The 23950-nt window shown below is 37.4% G+C and overlaps 1 protein-coding gene across 5 annotated transcripts in view; it reads right to left on the bottom strand.

The window, feature by feature from the left end:
- Positions 1–23950, bottom strand: part of NFX1 (nuclear transcription factor, X-box binding 1) — a 71818-nt gene that overhangs the window by 40973 nt on the left and 6895 nt on the right. For all 5 annotated transcript variants that reach the window (XR_012629110.1, XR_012629108.1, XR_012629111.1 and 2 more), the window contains exons 2-9: positions 21746–22795; positions 19076–19237; positions 12837–12914; positions 10543–10648; positions 4082–4153; positions 2476–2615; positions 1314–1413; positions 962–1179 (exon numbers count right to left, since the gene is read on the bottom strand). Coding sequence is in view for 2 of the 5 variants with exons in the window: in XM_074869694.1 (XP_074725795.1) it covers positions 962–1179; positions 1314–1413; positions 2476–2615; positions 4082–4153; positions 10543–10648; positions 12837–12914; positions 19076–19237; positions 21746–22795 (1926 nt within the window). In the remaining 3 variants the exon portion in view is untranslated. The remainder of the gene's footprint in view (positions 1–961; positions 1180–1313; positions 1414–2475; positions 2616–4081; positions 4154–10542; positions 10649–12836; positions 12915–19075; positions 19238–21745; positions 22796–23950) is intronic.

Below are 23950 nucleotides of genomic sequence, written 5' to 3' on the forward strand. Positions count from 1 at the left end.
ATAAATTAACTATTTTGAGTTAAATATGCATAAAATCTTGCCATTATTTTCAATTTTTAATCCTGAATCTATAGACTAGTTTCAGGTCTACAATTAACTTTAAGAATGCATACGTTTTAAATACTTTTTACGTTAACATATGGAAAAAAAAGATCCTGTGATACTATCTTACCCAAGTTCCAAGAATTTTAAGTAATTTTTTCTTCCTTTTCAGCCCAAAAGAATGACTTACTGTGCACACCTTCATATTTCACTTACTAGGTTAACTGAAGCTCAAGTAAAAGCTAAGTTAATCGTTCCTTTTCTACTTCCTGTCCTTGGACTGACAGAATGGATCAGTCATTAGTAAGAAGCCCTCATCTTGACACTACTGGTCTCTCTCCTCCCGAGGTCTAAAAACCGTGATTAAAGATGTAGCCTGTAAAACTGGAGCTTCACACCACCTCACAGCTGAATACACTTGAGTTACCTAATGCACTCACTGAAGTGTCAAACTGCTTCTGCACATAACTTTCTCCACTTTCCAACACTACTTTTTACTTCATGACCCTTTTACAGCAGCAGGAAATGAGTATTTACTGAAGGCATCTGAACAGTCATTTATCTCTAGGAGTCTCCACAAGTCAAAGATCTAGGTGGGCTGAGACATCAGTACATACTACTCTCTGCAAATTCCTACAGCTCTATTCCTTTACCAATATAGGAAAGGTGCATGTAAACAAAATTTAAAAGGCTAGCTGGTGTTAGTGCTTTCTAGACAAATATATTTCCTGATTTTAAGTATCAGTATAAACAAACAGTCAGACTGCAGGCTCTGCAGTGGCTTTTACACTCAGTTCGGTTAAAACTCAATACCACTCATCAAATATTTATTTCTTGAAATGAAACAGTTAAAGTTCACTTTTTTCCTTTTAAAACAATGACATAATTTGGATACTCTGATGGAGAAAGGTCTAATTACCATAGCTACCACAAGAAAGAGGTTTGCCACATGTTTTTCCACATGATGGGATAGGGTCTGTGCATATTTTACGTTCAACACATCCTAGTTCCAGTAACTTGCTGAGAGGAGTCTGACCACAGGGACAGCGATACACTACTTGTGGAAGTCGTGGACAGAGCTGGCAAGGCTGAGGATGGCATACTTGGGTACAGTTGTGCCTCCCACAATTTAATTTTCTGGAAAAACACAAAACCAAAGAAATAAAAACGAAAACAAAGAAAAAACAGAATTATCTAAGAGTATCATGATCACTGAGTATGAATAAAATGATCTTTTTTCTTTTCAAAATCCTAAATTATAATGACCTTACTTGCCACATATATTCTGACATGAGAAATTTCCAAATCCATCAGAGAATTCTTCCTTTGTCCCACACAATACTTCTTTAAAGTTGCTTCCACAGTAACACACTGAAAGAAATCAGTATTCCACAGAAAACAACACAAGAGAACATCAGTGACAAAACACTTCCAGCAGTACAGCAAATATAAAAAGTTAAAACGTGAAAAATTGTTACAGTCAGTTTTTAGAAGGATAATGAAGTTGTTCTTTAGTTTTAATTCAGCAGTAGAGGTTTCTCAGTCCTACAGAAGCTGGAATTCCTGTTTTGTTTTTTTGATAAGGGGATAAAAATTAAAGGGGAAGTACTATATGCACAAAAAGCTTACTTATTAAAGCAGTATACATAACAAGTTAATTATTACCTTAAAAGTTGAGAAAATTATCTTGAAAATTTGTATATATAAACTGTTCCAACAAAAATGTATTTGTATACTAGCACACATACTTGGACAATTTAATTTCCATTCAAGACCAAGTTTAGAAAATTTTACCAGAAACCATGAGTAGCTTGTTGAAATGTGCTTTCTTATACCTCTTTGTATTCTTCTTCCATGTACTGTTTAATCAAGTCTCAGAATTACAGTAAAAAATTAATAAGATCATAGGACAATTCAGGTCAGAAGGGCCCTCATTGGATCAGCTAGTCCAAGCCCTTAATTAAAACAGAGTCAGCAATGAGATCGGACCATGTTACTCAGTGTTTTATTCAGTTGGGTCTTGAAAACCTCCAAGTTTCCAAGAAGAGTTTTTCCTTATAACATTTCAACCCATTGTCTCTCATCCTCCCGCATGCACAGCCTGTCTCTGTCTTCCTGATTACCTCCCATTAGCTGTTGAAAGGCCACCACTCAGTCTTCAAGATAACAAAGTTCAGTACCACCAGCCTGTCTTAATAGGGCATATATGCCAACAGCCTAATCATCTTGGCAGGATTCTTTCTAATCACGTTCATATTCTTATTTAAATATATAGCAATGTTGACATATTTTCCATTTTTTAAATATTCTAGCAATAGATTTTGGTTTTGTTAAGTAAAAATAAAGCACTTGCCTCTTGGCACTATTTTTTGTTCACACACTTGTTTTCATATTATTATAGACTGGATATACATGAAGCATTTCAGTACTTACCTTGCTGTACTGTTAACTGGCAAGGTGAACATTTTCCTGCATGGCACACTTGAGTACAGCTGTGCTTACCACAGTTTAAAGTATTTCCACATACATTAGAACAATGAATTTTTGTTGATTGGCCACAGCGAACTGAATGACTGTAGAGAAATGACACCATAGTCTGTCAGTTACCTTAATATCTATAAAGCATTTATTAAAAAGGAAAATACTTTTTCAGTAAAATGCCAAAGACTTTGAAAGGGAGCATAACTTATTAATGAAAGAATTTTTAGGAAATAATGCTGCTAATTTTTCCCCCTGCTTCCCCTCTCCCTCACCTCCCTAACGTAGGACACTTGTCACAGTAGTGAGTCTACAGAATTTTCTTTCAACAAAATGGAAAAAAAAAAGGTGACACTAACCTTAACCTAATATGATGGTTATGAAAAGAGTTAGGTGTTTTAATTAAATTATTAACAGAAAAAAAATAGGGACAATAAATTTCCCATTTTTTCCATTTTGGTTAGCCTTATACAATGACTGTAAACGTACATTTGAAATGGCAACTTTAAAACATCTTTAAGTCAGAGATGCCATACCATGTAACTTGGATGCTAATAAAGTACATATGAAAAAATGCTATTTAGAAGTAAGTTTTAAGTATTAAATGCAGTATTACAAAAATCAGCAATTTGGTAAAAGTAGCTCACACCTGGGAAAAAATAATAAATTAAAAAGTTGGTGGCATCTATTAAACTTTGAAATGCAAGGAATAGCTAGAATAAAAAAGGTGGTGAACTCATTATGCAAAATAAAATTCAGTAATCTACAAGCAATTCATTTTTCTACTGAAGACAAAGTGCTTTAAACTACAAATACTGCCACAGTCTGAAAACCTTTTTTCTAGAGCAAGAATACTAGCACAGAAATCACATTGTTTGTTTTGGCTCTGGGAACTAGCATATGCAAACAGTTTTTACACAGAATCAGTTCTAGGTAGCTAGAACAGGGACTCTAAAGACTCAGAACAACTGAGTATGAGGAAGCCCAGATAGTATGGGCAGTATAGTCTTGCTGTTGGCAACTACACTATATACATCAAACATGAAAGGAAAAGATAGCCTTCAAGTCTGGAATATACTAGAGACTTCTCTCTTCCTAGCAGTACAGCTTCCCAGAAACGTACATGGTATTTTTGAAATTATTATTTCTGAAATGGAGTAACTCAATATTAGATTCTGTTCAGACAGAAGAAGTGTGAACTTCTTTCTGCTTCTTTATTTCTCTGTCTTCTACAAAATAAAATAAATACTAGAATAGGATTTCAAAATCAAATCAACTCACAGACTTCTTGGACCACTTGGCTACGTGTACCATAAATTGATTTTAACACTAACAACTCTCTTTTAATTATTTTTATTTTTTATTAAAAGATTAAATGTAATTGCATTTTTTAAAGTACAAAATTATCCAAATTATTTTAGCACAGAAAAGTTACAGCTCAGAATCAAAATTTTGTTCTGTAAACTTTTAATAAACTATTAGAAAGAAAAATTTTATTATATAAACCTTTAATAAACTATTCTTATATAAACTTTTGTTTGTATAATAGAAACATTCTCACCTTGTTTGTCCACATTCACATGTTTTTGTCACAAAGGCTGGGCACGAAGGGCAAGGTCCTGGATGGCACAGTCTTAAACATAAGTGAAAAAAGCAAATAAAATTGTAAAGTTAACTTTAGCTTTACTATACACCCAGAGAAACAATCCACCATGACCCAATCCGCAGTGCATTATCAGAACATTATACAAGCCACCTACACCCCCTGCAGCGTATGAAAGCTTTATTAACACTAGAAAAAAATACTATATTACAGTTGCATCAGTCTCAAATGTCACTGATGTTGAGGGAAAACTTCAGCATTCCTGCTGCTGTCCAATCAACAGTAACAGTGCTCCTCACACATTTCATATTTTGCATTTCACCAGCAGACATGTATCAACTCAGCCGTCTTCATCACAGATAACACTCAAAACAAATATCACATGTCCAAACCATTTATACATTTCTTTCTTCAGCGATCTTAAACAGATTAGAGACAAAAACTTCTCTACGAATTTCTTCTTTTGAGTTGGTTGGCTTTACCTTTGAAGTCAGCATTTCTAACACCACCAGTAAGAGTTATTGCTCCTCTTCCTGTAAGATAACGCATGGGAGATGCAGCAAGTCTGCCTCAGTTTTCTTTCTTAACATCAAGGGCAATTTCCTGCAAGTCTCATCAATGCCAGTCCTTTACTTGATTATTAGATGTTACCTCCTACTTCAAGAAACCCTAGATGGTCCCTATCTGCATATAAGACCTCTACTGGGCACAGACAAGCCCAGGTTTGTGACATTATACTTAACTAACTTGTCTGCACTCTCCCTTAGCCAGCTCCCAGTTCCCTTCCTTTGCAAATACAGCAACTCTCACATGGAACAATTATTATCAGCCAGGACTGACCAGCCCAGATGCCCTAGGCAAAAGAAAAAAAAAAAACAAACAACAAAACCACCAAAAAAACCCATAAACACAGACTACCCAATTATATGGTAATTACTAAATTCCCTCAAGTACAGTCACTATGCAAGTACTAATTAGCACACCAGTTACTACAGTCATATGCAATATAATTGAGTCATGTCAGCAGTTCATCAACTATGGTCTGGTTCCCTTCTTCCTCTACCACTCCTCCCAGTTGACAAGGCGGCCTAATCTATCACACAACTTATGCCAGCTCTAACAGTAAAACCAAGCCATTACACAATAAACCAATCCACACAAAAAATCACCACCAAAAACAAACCAAAAAACAAACCAAAGAAACCACAAACCTCCTTTGATAGGTCAGTTTTACAGCATAATGAAATGTTAAATAAGCACCAGAGCAGGCACGAGAGAAGAGAAAAGAGCAAAACTGAATGGAGCAGGGAAAACATGATACAAAGGAAAACACAAAGAAAGCAAAACCATTAAATTAAAACTGTATTGTGGAACTTCAGACAATGAGAATTAACTGATGTATTCTGCAACAGGAAACTTCCTGTAAAAGGACAGCACTATATATTTCACTGTCTTGACTTCAATTCTCACAGACCCATGTAGGATTCTAAAGGCTAGATACCAGTTTATAAACTTAAGAATCAGACTCAAAGTAGATATAAACTCAAGATACTATGATTTAGGTCATAACTTGGAAAAGGGAGAAGACACATCGTCTTCAGAAATCTTGTCACACTCTTTTCTCCCTGGTATATTATCTTCCTCAACACTGTCATATTCAAGCAATGGTAACATTACTTCCATGAGCCCAGTCTTGGCACACTTTCACACAACAGTTAAGATAGAAATTAAAATTTCATTCAGCACACAGACACACACAGAAAGTGCGAAAAACTCTTAGATGATAAAGATGCGTGACACCTTAGAGTTCTAGTCTGTTTTAAGGGACTAAGCAAAAAGTTTAGTTGAATGACTTCATACTGTTACAAACCACACTCAAAAAGTCAGCCTTGTAGATTTCAGTTATTAACTTCAGTTCAGTGAATGCAGAGTCTTATTTTTACTGAAATACCATTATCTATCATTAGCATGGAGGATTTATTTCACAATTTACTGCTGCTGCTCTAGAGAGCTGGCATACAAGAAAAGTTGCGATCTAGACATAGGAAAAATTAAATTTCCTTTTGCCTGACACTGAAAATAGATGCTGTAAGACAGCCCAAAGGGACTTCCAGTAACTGCTGTGGAAAAGATTACAGCACCAAAGATCTATGAAAGAAGACCAGACACTAAAGTTTAAACTAGTAGAGAGAAAATTTTGTTTACTGCCTTTGTAAGACCTTTTTCAAATGCTCTTAAGGCCTTGCATAGTTCCAGCTGGCAAGGAGAACTTCAGAGTCTTAAAAGAAGTTTAAGTTTCTCATGAAGTTTATTATCAGGAACATTTTCCTGAAGGTTAAGCTAGATGTTTCTTTGACGTAGAACCTAACGGAGAGAAATGAATTTCAGTATATTCAACCTAAAAATGTGAAGAGAACTCACTTTGTGAAGCAAAAGGCTTGCAAAGCACTCCCCCTTCAACAGCTGCTTGCCTGTTCCTCAGCTCTGCCAAGAGAGCTGTTTATATAAATGGTTACTAACCCATTTCAGTAAATCTGAGCAAATATTAAAGATTTACTATTCAAACAGTGTAAACTACCCTCACTCATTTTCACCAAAATGGGCCAGCTAGTGCCACGCTTAACACAAGCATCCAAACTAAACTCCACACCATGGAAAAATGACATCTACATCAGAAAAAAAGATAAGTCAGATTGAGGAAACAGAGTTGAGAATCAGCTAACCATTAAAAAAATCCATATGCAAGGTTGGAAATTTTAAAAAAAGCAAACCCCCAAAACATAAACAAATAACCAAAATACCACTTCAGTAGAAAATCATTTGTTCTGGTGGTATAAAGGAGATCAGCACATAACTGTGAGCTGGTTACAGGCAACAGTAGGCTGAAGAACTGATGTATCTCTATGAGCTAATTTTCTGAATTCGAACACCAATTTCACACGTTCCTAAGTTGTTGTGGTTTAACCCCAGCCATCACCTAAGCACCACACAGCCACTCACTCACTCCCCCCTGGTGGGATGGGGAGAAAGTCAGAAGAGCAAAAGTGAGAAAGATCACGGGTTGAGATAAAGACAGTTTAATAGGTAAAGCAAAAGACAAGCACACAAGCAAAGCAAAACAAGGAATTCATTCACCACTTCCCATGGGCAGGCAGGTGCTCAGCCATCTCCAGGAAAGCAGGGCCCCTATCACGTGTAATGGTGACTTGGGAAGACAAAAGCCATCACTCCAAATGTGTCCCCTCCTTCCTTCTGCTTCCCCCAGCTTTATATGCTGAACATGGTACCATACAGTATGGGATATCCCTTTGGTCAGCTGGGGTCAGCTGTCCCAGCTGTGTCCCCTCACAACTCCTTGTGCACCCTCAGCTCGCTCACTGGTGGAGTGGGGTGAGAAGCAAAAAGACCTTGACTCTGTGTAAACACTGCTCAGCAATAACAAACACATCTCTGCATTATCAACATTGTTTCTAGCACAAATCCAAAAAACAGCCCCCTACTATCTACTATGAAGAAAATTAACTCTATCCCAGCCAAAACCAGCACACAAGTGTAAAAAAGACATCAATCTGAAAGACATAACCACCAGGGTCACAAAAACCTATGGAAACATAGCTCTGATTCAAACTGAAAATATGCAGGATGCATATGACTCATTACATAATTTTAGACAGTGCTCAGAGACAAAGGCCTCAAAAAAGATGGTCTAACACTGTGAAGTAGAAAACTATGACCAATTAGACCTCCACACATACAACACACTTCTTGCCTGAATTTGGCCATCATTGTTATCTCTCTCAACCAGGGCATGAGGTTTAATATCCTTTCTAAAAGCATCTACATGATGCTGAGAGCTCTAGACATTCTTATTACCCGTAACAGGATCTGTTCTCTTTTGAATCTTATTATTTGCATCACTTTCTTGCAAGGAGATGCCCTGCCTAGCAGCACGCATGTGATGCATTATGAATTTGCCACCTTCTGATTTAATTGAAGGTCTCATTTCCCTGCTCAGACAACACAGCGGGTGTAAATCCCTATATTTTCAATGTTTCCTTAATAAAACGAATCACTTTACAAAGTATTAAAGGATCCAAATCTTTTCCCATGACTTTTAATCCAATTCTTTCTCCTCAGAAACAAGAGTCTGATGCTTACTCAGTTTTAAAGGGAAAACAGATTCTCAAGTAACTTAATCCACTTTGATCCACTTGCACTTGCTACTTCATATTACATTAAGAATTGTGTAACCATCTAAGCAGCACTTGGAATAGCACGACTGGCACCACCGAAAGATTACAGTCATATCGCCCTCTGAGCTGCTCATTCCACAGGGGACAATCAATCGCACAAGCCTAGCACATAGCTAACACTGTGCCTACAGAAGGCAGGCAGCAGGAGGGAGGCTGAAGTTTAGGCCATCAACTATTACAACAACTTACAACACCTCCTGTACTCTGCAAATTTCACCTACATGGCAGAGGGAGCAAATACAAGCATCCTAATGCAAAGCAATGAGAAACATGTTCCTCTGATGTCACATATGAGGAGAAAAGGGGATCATGTTTGTTTGATCCTGGTAGCATCACATCAGATAGATGCAGTGTAGATACACTGAAACTGTAGATACACTGTCTGAGACAACTCAGACAATACTGCAATTCAGATTCTGTTGCTAGGCACTGCATAAATAATTCTGATATAAAAAGTCCCATCACACTGTGAGGTAGGTCTTGACAATGACATGAAACATTTGTTCCTGAAGGGGTGAGGGGAACACAAGGAAAAACAAAAAAGCTTTTAGGATCTCAGTGAGCGGAACAGCATTTCTGGTTCAAACCTTATCATCTCATGAGAACCTGTGGGAACAGGGGAAAAAGGCACAGAGCAGATCCACAATCCAAAGAAACAACTGCTTGCAGAAAAGAGTCCTGAGATCATCTAAACTCCAACAAGAACTATGAAACAGACTCCTGGCCCTGATGGCACCAAGTCCACCTTTGAGTAGTCTCTTGAGGAAAAACTGCCCAGATACAGATCATGATCCAGACTTCTAGATCAGCTGAGGTTGTCCAGTGGGGAGGAGGAGCTGGTAAGACAGACTGCTAAACATGCAGTCAGATGATAAAGGTCCACATCTCTTATCTCCACCACTTTCTGATACAGCAGGAGGGAACCAGGTTTCTACTTGCTTTTTGATACAGCAGATGAAGGCAGAGTATGTCCTCATAAATACTTAAGATTCCCATATAGAAGGAAGAAGTGTCCAACATACACTGAAGAAAGACTAAAACTGGGTAACACTGATGCTGAAAGTGCATTCCTCTCCAGATCACTATCACAAGTCAGAGAATGCCAAAACCACCCATTATCTTGATCTGCATCCTTACTGTTCCCCTACCTCCAGGATTGGATGATCTCAGCATGATTTTACTCATGTAGAATGAGCAGAATGGTAACACTTTTAAATTTGCTACAACTTAATCTGGTAGCAAATTAGGTCTTTAAAAGGTCCCAAATTTTCACAAGTCTTGATGCATATCAGACTACCAGGGACTATGAATTCACAGCTTGCAAAAGGCACAATATTGCCACCACTGTTCAGAGGACTTCCCAGAAGAGAAAGCCAGAGACTGAGCCTCTGCTGTAGACTGGGACAGAAAAGAACAGGAAAAAAACAGCTGTTTCTTCCAAGCACTATAAGAAAGTTTGTCAGGTAACAAATTGCAGTTGGGGAGTTCTCAAAGTAGTTAAGGAGTCTATTTATTTCTGACTGGGGCCTCCAAGAGAATCAGTGTTCTGCTGAGTCAGAATATCAGCTATATCAGGTGTAGTCTGAAAGCTGATCTGTTTCAGTTTTACCCTGCAAACCACAGTGAAGAGGATCTAGTATGATGATGAATTAAGAAAACAGCTATAGCACTGAAATGACAGTCTGAAAAGAAATATAGTATTTTCACACGTGGGAGTAGTATTAAAGAGTAAAGAAAAATTCTTTCATCCAACAAGATGCTGAAATAGGTTTGCAACAGAACACATCAAATAAAAAGATTGGAGTAAAGTTCTAAGTTTTAGTAAACCTTAGAAATAGTGTAAAAAAATAGAAATGTTTAAAATCACTTCTAATCACTATTATTTCTCTACTTCAATTAAAGTTTTTGAAACCAAGTCAGGCAGCTGGTTCAGTTCCTATAATACAACGGAAATGTTGCCACAGCTATTGTTGTTAACATCCTGTTCATTCGCTCACGTGAACTCACTTTAGACATACGAATAGCCTCTGTTTCTTCCAGGCCTCAGTTGAGCTATAAACCAAATATACCTTTAAGCATATCCTATAGTAAAAAAATATCCAAATACAGTCTTCAGAATTTTTCTCTAGATCAATTTCAATATTCACATGATAAATATTTACTTACATGTTACAAAGATGTGGACAGTCCAAACACTGTCTCTTCTTTCCACAAAGTTCCCCACAGCTATGTGGGATTTCATTTCTATTCCATTCAGGATTGTGTACCTTACCTAAACCATGTCAAAGACAAAAACATATTTATTGCTTTGAATACAATACAGAATTTGGGAAAAATATCACACCAAAAAGAAAAAGCTGTATTTTCAATACTGGCAGTAGTCTTCTTTGAAAAGCACAATGACACAATTTGTTTTATGTTCTTCTCTGCTTTCAGTGCTGATATATATACTCAACTTCTTTAAAAGTAAGTGCCACTGGAATATCAAGCTCCAAAAGATTCTTTCCTTCTATGCTCTCAGCAGGCACTTAGGTAGCTGGTATTTTATACTAAACTAATAAAATACAAGAAAATTAAAAGCCCCCTTTAGTTGGTCAGGCTGCATAGTAGGTAAGAAAATTAAAGGGTGGAACTCCCTTGCTGCCTCAACACAGAAGAAAAAAAGGGAAAAAAAAGACACCGTTCCCAGAAAATAAAATCTAGCTGGTAAGGTGATGGGGAATAGGGGCAGAATTAAATAACTGGGCAAATTACAAAAGTCACTTCTCTAAAAAGAAGCAGACTCTACATAAATCTAAACATTAAAGGTTGACATCTTGATGAATGCAGCAGGAAGTCTTGGAACAAGAAGTGATAAATCCAGTATATTAACTTCACGTATTCTGTATTTCAGATAAGCACTGAAATCATGTTTTAATTAATCTGACATACTGTTAGCAAATTCATTGCTCTAAGTGCATGAGAGATCATCAGGGTTAAAGTTAATTGCCATGGTTAACACATGCAAAACTAATTTGGCTCTCTGCAAGAGGGCAATTAACAGTGAAGAAACTGAGCCAATGTTACAAATTTGAGTTGCAACAATTAAAAACACGAAAATATATTTTTGGTGACACGGTTATATAATTTTAACTCTTTTAGTACTCCTTTGAATATTCTACAAGTAGAAAGTTAGGAAAATATGAATAAACATCAGAGATGGCATTTATTTACCCGAGTTTAAATTAAACTAGTTGCATACCTGGTAAAATCCTGAAAATTAGAATATTCAGAAGAAAAATAAGCTAAGAATTTCCTCACAGAATGGTGGACAAAACCACACTTAACTACACTCAACAAAGAGTTAGTATTTTGCATCAAACAGAAGATAGCTTTGCATAAGCAACTGGTGATGTCCAAACGCCATCACTAGTGTTAAAATTATCTATAGAAGATCAAAGTTTTATATTTCTGCGTGGTGCTCTGTTAATATTAACCCTGTGGACAACTTGAGGTTTCTACTGTAGATCTCCCAAAACGATGAAACAGTCTTTAGGCCTAGGCAGAATTTCCTTCCTATTTAATAGATGGACAACATGTCTTAGAAGTGTAACTTTTACTTGGAATCAAAACACTCATTCTAACTGAATTTTTATCCCTATACTCGTAAGATTTCACACATTGTCATGCAAAAACTCTGTCTTACCTGCACTGCAATGTTCTTAACTGACTCACTAACACATTTAGACAAAGAGAATTTTAAATTGTTACCAACAGCATAAGTCTAGTTTCATTAGGGCAAGTTCACTGACTCCCAGTTCCTGTCCAATTCCAGAATACTCCGTTTTGTAGAAACCAAAGTGAAACTTTGCAGTGACTCTGACTTAAGGAAGGGAAAGCTACATAAAAGCAACACAAATTCCAAAAGTGTAAATCCCAAATAAAATTTATTTGCACATATGCAATTAAGTAACATATTTCTCCCTTTTTGTCATATACTTAACGGCTTAATGAATGTTGTACTCACTTCATTTACCTTTTACTAAACATGTATCTACATAAAGGTCTGAAAAGTCTGAATTTTACTTCCTATTTAATCTGTATGTGTCCCCGAGCAACATAAATGACAGAATTACTGAACTAATTTAAAGGTTTAGATAGCTGTATGCTCGAATTGTGTATTATTTTGGTGTACCTTGTCACAAAGACAGACATAACACATGCAGGTTATTTCAGTCCTTCTACAGAAGGAAAGATGGTAGGATAGCAGCCCAATTCTACATTATTCTATAAAAATCACTATTTTTTACATTATCACTTATGATTTAATATTTCATTTTTTAAATGTTTTAAGCAACATGTGTGCTTCTCTGTGCAGCCACCTTCCAGTGTCAATAAAGTTTTAAACAAGGTTAAATTTTAGGAATGTAAGCAAACAAGCAGCAAATTGTTTTTCTTTGCAAAAGCAAGCAGAAACCCACCACAAAAACAAGTGTAAGTTTTAGGAACTTGCGTAGAAGCATTCTGACAAGCTGGACATCTCCAACCACTATTACCATCTGTAAATAAAAAAATTAAAGAAAAATTACTTGAAGTAAATAAAAGAGCTAATTTGCAAACCTTGAATAATTGCTCTCGGCTTATTTCTTACCACAGCTACAACTAAACTAAGTTTTTCAATTTACTCAGAAGTGGTGAGAAAGCAGGTTACTAAAAATGCATTTTATACAGTATCAGGATAAATACAGCAATGGTACTTTATTTGACCAGGCTCCAGCTTTATACAGAGGCAAGAACAAATTTTAAAATTGCACTTTTTCTATTATCATGTATCCTGCTATAAGACATTCTACAAGACTACACACAGTCTTCACCATATCTAAAGATGTGACGAAGTGAAGAGTATGGGAAATTGGCAAGAAAAATATAATTACCTAGTGCCTTAATCACTAACTGTATTTTCCTTTCCACTGTGCTCTCATGTTAAGACCTTACGTGTCTTGTAGATGACCAATTTAGTACTGCTTCACCTCCAGAATAAATTAATGTTATATAAACCAGAATAATCTACTTTAATTAAAGGTGACAATACCTAGCTATTGACTAGGACATAATTCTTCAAGTTGGTATTTTACTGAATAGTAGTTTTCTTGCTTCTGCGTTCCAGGAGGGTGTTGGTTAGCAGTAAAGGAAGAACTTCAGTGTAAGGAAAGCAACATTCATTAAGATGTTTCCCAAATTCAACACATACCTGGCTATGAAGAATACCAGTGAGAGCACACTACAGAAGACAAAGGGGGGGGCAGGGAGGATAGAGAGAAATATTCTTTTAATAGATATAAAAATATAAACTGATTAGCTCTTACTGTCTCTCTTAACCAACCAACTCAGTGCTGGTGAATTAATAAAGCTGTGATTTTAGAACTGTACTTCGCAACAAAGAAATATGACCAAGATTTATGATATTTTCACATTACGAACACAGGAAGGACTGCAAACAGGAAACGCTATGTGTGACAAGACAACAGCACTGCAATGACAGGCATGCCTAGGTTCGCTATCAATTGGATTGCAGACTTCTTATGTTAACCACCATAATGCACAACCGTTAATGATCTTCACAAACTGGAAATGATCCAGATTACAGACTGCTTTGACACTCTTGAAAGGCAAATCTAAAGCATGTTTATTCTTTTCAATACTTAGTGCATATTCATACCCTTTGTTATTCTGGCTCATATCACTATGTCACCAAGGCTGCTGCAGAGCACTGTACAGTTACGGGCTGAGCGGCTGTAGGACACTGGCACAAGGAGTATACTCTCATATTCATACTCAAGACGAACCTGCATTTTCTGACCAAGGGTTGGTTTTTTTTTTTTTATTTGACTGCTACAAACTGAAGCATGTCAGAAAGAAGCATCTCAGAGAGAAGCGTTAAAGGCTACAGGTAAAACCTGGCAGCAGGGGACTGAAAGGGGTATCTGCTGACAAAGCTGTCAGCACCTTATGTGGCTCCTCCCTAAACTAGCATACTAAACCCTAAGGGATTCTCTATGGGATTACTTTGTACAGTATACTTAACTATTACATTAACAACAAAATTTCTTTCATTGTTATGTTCTTCAAAAGCTGTGAAGGTAAGCCTATCATCAAAGCTTCAGGAGGCCAGCAGAAGGCCTCTCCTATCAATATCTCTCCTGGAGCAGGATGCCTAGTCTTCTACAAGTAACAGTTTCTCTAGAGTATAGCAAAGGTCCTTGTAAAACAGGAACCTTTTACCAAGCAAAACAGCATTTCAAGATATATTTCATTCTTCTTAATCCTTGATTATCCTTTGCTCCTCTAAGACATAACTACATTCATGTGGGTCCACCCACAAGGAACATGCATGGTTGTTCTCCTTTAAAAATACAAGAAATAAAAGTTTTCTGCCTGGATTCAGCTACAACTAGTAGGATAGAATGACAGTAGGATGACTCCTGACATCCACATTTGTGGTCCTGTAACCACTCCTTACAAATCCTGATCACTGAAGAAAGTGAGAATGAGGATGACCCTACAGAATGAACATCCCACTCTCATGAATCTTCTCATGAATAGGAGCAAAGTAGCCAGAATTCCAACCAAAGCCACCAGAAGGACAGTTGTCTAAACAAAATCAATACATCTCAGCCCTGTTTACTAGAGGTTGGTTTAGTATTTTCTATCATCTTTCTCCTTTTAGGATAAAGATTCCTTACTTGTAATTATTTACCAAAATTTCTTCCATACACTTTCATATTGCAAGCATCTCTACTTGTAGCAATTTCAGCCACAAAATTCTTTATCTGTGGTAGCATCCCCAGAATCCTACCCCTTTCTATTGCATACCTGTTGTCATAAGGGCACAGTGAACAATCTCTCCTCAGTTTCCAGAATCCTAAAGGATCAAGGAGCTCAAAAGAACCTTGAGTAGGAAGAGCTGAGAATTATATATACAGACTATGGATCTTTACATGCAGCTTCAAATAAGCAACTTTCCTCTTTACATGCTTGCCTAGATGAGTCATAGGTGATTACATAAGAAAAGATCCGAATACATCTGCTGGAATAAAGAGCGAATGCTAAAAGGCTACATTTCCACAGGCAGCAGTGCAACAGGAATTATCAGCATATATATAATGTTAGGTACATTAAAAAAAACTCTAAACATACTTCAATCACTTCAACTGTAGAAGAATATACTAGAATCAAGACTGGCAGTTTGATGTTACCATTTCTAAAAGGTTTTATACAGTTCTCCAATGAGATAATCTGTATCAGAACAAATTATTGCTTTGACTTCTCAGCTAGACATAATCAAAAGCTTTTGTCCCAGCAACAAAAAAAGTGACATCTGTGTAATATCCAAGGCACACAGAACGGCTTCAGCCCTTGAGCACCATGGCTTAAGAAAAAAAAAAGGAAAAAAGAGAAAAGAAAAAAAGGCAAGTAGATTCATACTCTGACCACTGAAACTCAGAAGCCATCTTAGAGGCCAATATTGGATTGGTACAAACCACTAGCTCACCTGCAAGTGGAGGGCAGGGGCAAGAGAGGGAGCAGAATAGAGAGAGACAGTTGTCATAACTCAAAATATTTTCAATCCTTCCAGATAAAATGAAAATACCAGTAAAATTACCTTCCCTGCAAGGAAGAGAGCAAATGCTTAAACTTTAGTTCCCTCAATGTAAGGGCGGCAAGTCAAACACCATTGAAGTATCAGTTTTTAAAAGATGTAGAAGAAGGAAGGGAGCAAGAGACAACAATTTCCCCTTTATAGACATAACAAAGTAAAAGATCTTGTGGGCAATGCAGGTATTCTTGTCAGACTGACCTCAGCTGTGCAATATCTAAAGGTCATATTCCTCTAAGACATAATTCAATGTTAGTAAAAATGTTTCTTAAGGAGAAAGTTATGTTCTTCCTTATAGAAAATAATCTTTCTACATGATGGCAAAGTGATGTTTGGCAGAGCTTCTCCTCCTCCTGACCAGGACATCTCTAATACACAATGAAAATCCATTCTCTAGCTCTGAGTGCTGCTGACAGCCTACACTGTAAAAATACTGAACTCTGGATGTCAACCACAACTCTAATGTAAGCAAACCAAGAATAGAGCAATGCACTATGACTCCCCACAGATAATCAGGAGATTCTTTCACCTGGCTTGGCCAAACTAGAAGTCATTTTCCAGATGACCGTCAGGGCAATAGAAGGTAAAGAAGTTTCTGAGGGAAGACATCTTCAGTGAAACGCATCTGAAGGAGTCCTTCAGAAGAAGGGTGCAAGAAGACTTTTTTTACAGTAACCCAGGATAGTTCTTCACTTCTTCCCACCTGAGTACGTGGAGTCCCAAGCACGTTTTATCTCATTGACATGGTAACCCAGGATAGCTCACTTCCCACCTTCATCTGCACCCACCTTTGCACAGGTGCCAACCTGATGGCTATCTGCAGATTCCAAAATTTGGACAACGGCATCCGCATTACATCAAGTTTACTAATGAGCAAAACAGGACATGGCATATATATGATATGTTAATCGGTGCAAGATTTATTATCCATCTGCACGGTACATTCCTTTGAGCTTCACTCCCAAGCAGGGTTCCTTTGCGTTGGGTCCCCATTTGAGCAGTGCTGGTGTCCCAGGGCTCCCACCATGGTGGAAAGCCAAAGCTTTCACTTGCTGAGTGCTGTGCCTTGTCCCTGAGGGATCCAGACCTGCTTTTCCCTCATAACAGATACCCATTACTATTGATCTGGAAGATGGAACTACATGAGAAGATATCCCACCAAGGACGTTACCTATTTCATCCAAGTATTCAGGATTTCTCTGATACAATGCTGCGATGACAAAAAATCATGGGGAATTATGTACACATGCATACTTTTGGCCTCCTACTATGTGCTGTAGAAATAAGAGCTGCTCTAAGGCCCCAAATGGAGGGAACTTCTCACTGAAACATTCAGTTGCTTCAAAAACATAAAAGAACAGACACTCAAAACTGATCTTATTAACAAAATATTCTCACTAGGCTGGAAGTGAAGTGTAGCAGTGAAAAGTTAGGGTACTGAGATTAGAAAATTTCCTGCAATTCATTATAACATTTGCAGAATCAAGCAGATTTAAAGTAGATCATGTCCAGAAAAAAGGGGGTTTTCCCCTTCCAGAAAAACAACAAATTATTGTGTTAGGTAGATTACAGTGTCCTATTTCTCCTCTGGTAAACAATAATCATTGCCAGTGTTCTAATGAATTCCTCAACATTATACAAAGCCTGGGAAGTAGAATCTACATGAAACAACTTACCATAAAACAAATATACACTGAAGTACAAGTTGTAATCAAGATAGGGTAGCGGGGCCTTGCAGGTCAAGATATATTCATCAGTGTCCTTACTGGAGCTATGGAATCAGCTCTATTGAGGCCACCACCTTTCATTTCAATTAATGATTAGCTCAAGTTCTCTCATACACAGGATACAGTAACACATGTAGTCTACAAATTCTTACAAGAAAAGGAATGGGCCAAAAGATACTGCTATGTGAAATGCTGTCAGGATTCAAGCATCTAAGGGCACTGTCTGATAGATAAGCAAAACCTCCCTTACACAAGCAGACACCCTTCTCATCAAGCAGTAAGCTGTTCTACGGAGACAAATCAGCTTCTAAGAAGGTGACAAAAAAACAGCTAGGAGGTTGGCTTGGGATCTCAGTCTTACCCAAAAATCTGTTCCCTTCTCAAACATTCCAATGCCTTTATGTTTCAAATCTTGTGGTGGTGTAACTTCTTTCTACTGTCAGTATGAACTATGACCAGCCCTACCCAGAAGCCTGTGTATTCATCTTCAGAAATCCAAGACCCTTGCAACCAATCCTTTCTGCAAGAGATTTACAGTCTGTAAGAATTTCTGTCAAGCATCTGGAAGTAGCTGACAGACTCCATTTCCTCAGTCTACCCAGATAGACAGAAGGACGCATGCAAAATGGTAAAAGCTAAGCAAGGTGAGTACAGAAAAAATTAACCCTACTTCAAGATTAACATTACAGTCTTCAGAGTGTGTCTACATCACACAACTGAACACAGCAGAGACGCTGCAATTCAGCCTTAACTTACACCAAAGCATTCAAAAGGCAGAATGTAGTGGTATGAGTTTCAAAAAGTGGTATCATACAAAAAATCTGAAATAGTTTAAGCTAATGACAAAGGCAGAAGGTTTCTGTTTTCTCTGACTTTCATTTCACTGCATGGTATCAGTAATGGATTTCAGAATTACTTTATCTGAGAACAGAACTAAGAAGTGGTTTGAGTAAAAGCAGACAACTAATGCTTGGAGTACTGCTTCTGTTTGACTGCTCAGCCAAGCACAAATGAGAGAAGATGAGACATTTCTCGGTGTGTAAAAACACAGCCACAGAGCTTTGCATCTTGATGCACCAATTTGAGTGATCTTACACTTATGTATCCAAACCTGGAAATTAGAGCTAGAATACTAGAAAGAATCAAAACAGTTAGGAGGATTATACAAAGCATCCAAAGAACTCCGAAAAAAAAATTTTTTATTTAAAACTTGCTTTGTTCACAGCTTACTGATTACCTTAGGCAATATTTATAAGAAGTTTTCCAACATAAGAAAAACATGAACTTTGCTATTATGTGTATTTGAGAAAGAAAATGTGTGCAAGAGAATACCAACCTTCAGCTTGTGAAGCTGGTGATCGTGCCCACTTCTTAATGCAATTCAGGTGGAAAACATGGTAACAATTCTGACAGCTCCACACTGGGGCTACTATTCGGACCACCTCACAGCATACCATGCACTCGTACTTCTCCGTGGTCAGCTGTTCAATCAACGACCCTGCAAATAAAATAAATTACTTGTGCATGAAACATCACATAGCTGAGAAACAGAATCCAAATGGATTTCCAAGGTTTTATCTAAATTATAACAGAACTTATTTTTCCTGTGTGGCTATAAGCAAGGCATTAGTGAACTCCTGGAAGGTTCCACTTTGATACTTGGTATGCATTTCTCTAGTTTCAGATCAGGAAGAGGGAGTATGAGATTCCCATAAAACTGGCAACAATAATTCCTGTTGATGAATAGCAATCATTCTGATATTACAAATTGGTTAGTAATTTTAAGCTTGGCAGAAGTTTGAGATTTTACTCATCACTTTATATGGGAAATTTATCTTCGCATAAAGTTTAAATCAAAAAGCTTAAAGCTCTTAACTACAGAAGTTTCAGCCAAAATTAAATGTAATTCCCAGCCTTGAGTATTCCTGGAAGACCGCATAACAAATATTAACAGTGAAGTACCTGGATTATGACAATAAGATCCTCAAACTGATTGCTTTAAGAGTGGAATCACTGGGAAACAACAGTCAAAGTACAGGGCCTTTTGAGCCATAAGAAAGAACAGGAAAAAGTACTTTGAAAATAAAGCAAGAACTCCATAAGGAAGACAAAACAGCCTGAAAACATAGTTAGATGTGCAACCATAACAAAGGTACCACCTAATTCCAATTTTGCCAGATTAACTCTTCCATCGAGGTAAGGTTACCGAATATACCTCAAAAATGTTATTTGATCTATGTCTAGAATTTTAAAATATCTTAATTACAAGTGTAAAAACGTACTATTTTTAGATGGTGTCAATACAAGGGAAATTAGAACTCATAATGGACAAAAAAATGAAAATAACAAAAGAAAAATTACTATCGATTCAAAATGTGCTTGTAATACACATGACTGAAAGCAAGCCCACGGGTACCTGGAAACTTGTAAGTGTTAACGCAGTTTGCCCTCCTTAATAGGAGATAAGCACTTTCAAGTCCTCCTGCATCAAGCACCCCAAGATTTAGAATTAACAGCCACTTCTGCTTTCAGTACCCCATGAATATTACATGCTGCAAAGAAAGCATGCTCACCTAAACCATATTACTTTTCTACAGAAGACTATACTCAGACTATACCATACTCAGAAAGGATAGCTGTCCCATAGATAGTTAAGAAGCACAGACTCGGTCCCCTGAAAATAGTGGCAGATACTGTTTCCAAAATAGCTCCCAACTAAACCATGCAAAGAAAGACTGTCATTTTGGAGGGGAAAGTTCCTTAAGATTACTATTTCTCTTCCGGCTTATTGCCTATGATGTTTTTCATTTAATAATAATGCTGGTAGAAAGACTAAGGTATCTTTTAATTTTATTATTCAAGTAGAACCCAGGAGCATGAAAGTTAATGTATTTAAGTTAGAAAAGATCAAAAAATATCTTGATCCTTGAGATCCTCATAAAGGAACAAAGTTTCTGAGTGGAGCTATCTTATGCTTCCCAATTATGCTACTACTTTCTCAGCTCTGAAAGAGATGAGACACTGAGAAGCAAAATCTTCAAAAGATTCAATACCACAGTCAAGGTAACAGGAACTAGTCTACTCATCTCTCATTATGGGCAGCAGGAGATCAGGTTGAGATGCTTTGTAAAAACCAACTGAATATAATTTTTAGTGTTTGTTCAACTGGAAAGGAACCAAAAACAAAATGAAAAAAATAAAAGTATCAAAGGACAACCTCTCTCCTTATTGCCTCTGAAAGAAAATAGGACTACTTCTGCTGGGTGCTATGAATAATATGAGACTATTTTCTCCGTACACACTTAAACTTATCTAAAACAGTAAGAAAAAGCTACCTAGGTTGTCTAGGAACGGAAACCAGTACCACGGCACTGCAAAGATTCAGCTGATTTCCATTTAATGTTTTAAGTCCCTAATGATATGAGTTGGCACAAAATTCACTCAGACAGTCAAAACCTGTGGGTCTGCTTTACACTCTCAATGGCACATGCTTCTATTCTCAACTTGCAAAAATAGCATCCAGAGACTTTCTCTATTTCTAATTACTTTTTGCTACTACCGTTGAAAAAAGAAGAGCAAAAAATCCCATTAGGAGCAGAATAAAGTTCCTCAATCTGGCATTTTCCTATTTCTACATAAAACATGAGAAAACTTATTCTGCAAAAATCTGTTTTGGGATTGTTCCTCAAGACTCATTGTTCAAAATGCTCAGAATTTTACTCCCCCCTCCCTGAACATACGTTTTAACACGGTGCCTAGCCAGGCCATCATTTGTAGTTAAAAAATAAGAAAAAAAACTTAAAACAAAATCTGTTCTTCCCTAGTAAACTTACAGAACACCTCCCCACTGGGAAACCACACATTTACATTTAATTGTGCCCTCTGAGACTGATCTTGACCTAATGGGAAATAATAAGCCTCTTCAACTAGTCAAATGTGAATGCAGCTTAAATTATTTGAGAACATATCTTTAATATAGGAGTACAGGACAGTATAGGAAGCTTACCTGTATGAGTTTCTTTGTTTTTTGGTACATCACTTTGCTTTTTCCAGTATTGGGTCCAGCTGAAATGAAGGGCAGGTGCCTGATCCCCCTTTAGCAGGAACTTTCTTCCATTACATCTGACAGAATCAGACAACTGATGCCTAATTTCACTGGTCAAGTTTTCCTCATTCTTGTGGTCAGAGAGTTCTTTCTTCCTCTCATTTTTATCTTTTGAAGCATACGCAAGAGAAGACTTCTTACCTACTCTTGTATTTTTACTGCGGTGAGAATCATGTCTTTTCTGACACTCCTTTTCTACTGGGGGTTTATTCCACACGGGCTTCCGGGGATATCTTTTGTTTACAAAATTGTAGCCTTTCTGCTCATCCCCACTACCAACAGGTGCATCACAGAATGCCTTTCCAACAGATGATTCTGAAGAGTCAGACTGAGTCAAATCCAAAGATGGAACATTTTCAAACAGCTCCACTTTCTGTTTAGAGCTCACTCTCTTTTCCCGGTCATGTACTTGCTTTCCCTTCTCCCTGAAACCTCTTCCAGATGCATGCATTAGATGTGTTTTCTTTGGCTTTGCTCCTCTGCTATCTGCATTAGGTACCTCCCTGTCACTCTCTGAGGAGACAAAGTCATTGTACCCTCTAGGAGGTGCTCTTCTCCCAGGTACTACTGCAGGATCTGGAATTCCTGCACCTGCAGCAGCATCAGCAGTAGTTTGCCTTATCTTACTTCTAGCATGTGCGCTATCATTTCTTGACCTGTGCCATCTCTGGCTTTGCAAGTTGCGATTCTTCAAACTTTTACTGGTACTAAAATATTGATGGAAGTCTTCAGAATTCCCATACTGACTGTCTGGATTACAAAAGCCATGATGCTTTGTGGAAGAGCTTTCATAATCTCTACCTCTTTCAGAGGACAGACTAGGAAATGGTAACTTACTTCTGTTCTGAACACTGTTGGAGTCTTTCCTATCTTTATTTACCCAGTTTATATCTGTAGGTTGTCCTTCTCCTGGAATGGAATCAGCAGCGTCAGGATTGAAATTCAATGAACCTAAAAAGTGAAAAAATAAAAACACACATGTAAAGGCTATTAAATAGTAAACATATCATTTCAGCAAATTTACCATACGTGCAAAGGCCCAGAAGTTCAATCAATCCCTCACTTGACAGAACAACTGAAAACAAGTTTCCAGAAACCAGAGTCAAATCATACAGTGCTTTGTGGAAGTTACCTTCTCTTGTCACCTTTAGAGAAAGACTGTGATGGTCTAGAATGAAGAAAAACATTTGAAGCAGCACTGTATGTATACAAGACATGCAAGTGTGATAACCAGTGTTTAACATGTGGCTGAAGTTTTTCCTAGCATGTTTACATATGAAACTGAAGAAAAAGGGGTCCTTTAAATACAATGTCTACATCTGAGATCTTAATATTACACAGAACTTCAAATATAAATTAAAATCCATTAGCCAAAAAGTAGCAATAGTAAATGCCTGCATGAACACCGATTACACTGTTCTACATATAGACACGGTAAGTGGTAGAGGGACTACCCAGGGCAGCTTTGCAGTGTTATTTTTCCTGTTATGAGGCCATCAACATCAAGCATGCTTCTACTTGAGTGGTATCCTGTCATTTCTAGGTCTCTAGATAAAAGAAAGAGGTGCACATTACAAATCCCATGTTGCTCAATTTTGTACCACATCGTGCCAGTGGGGCCTGCCTGCAACAGCAGTTGTCAGGTGAGTATTGGGGACAGTTTAATGGGCTGTGGCAGACTGGTTAAGCCTTACACAATAGTGCAAAAATGAGAAGAGTCTTCTAAAAATCTCATGGAGCTAGTGTCCATTTTACAGGTTTGGTAAGTTACCTCTAACAGTAGGGTAAATGCAGTTTATTCCTGGTTCAGGACCATACAAAGAAAGAACAAAGCACCTGGGCTATGAACATAAACTCTCCAAAAGACTAATGCTATCTGGGTCTCTCAAGCACCTATTCTTTTCATTTTTCAGTACAGATTGTGGAAATTAACATTTTGAAGGGAAGAACAAGCCAGAACACTTGAAAGCATTAACATATTTTTTTCAGAGAATTTTATTTACTTTCAAGCAAAAGAGTTTTTTGTAAACCACTAGGAAAGGTCATAACTACTATGAGGGATTTGGTGGCCAAAGAAAAGACATACTATACAATTGGTGGAAGTGA

Source organism: Strix uralensis, chromosome 1, assembly GCF_047716275.1.
Source record: "Strix uralensis isolate ZFMK-TIS-50842 chromosome 1, bStrUra1, whole genome shotgun sequence".
Classification (NCBI taxonomy): Eukaryota; Metazoa; Chordata; class Aves; order Strigiformes; family Strigidae; genus Strix; species Strix uralensis.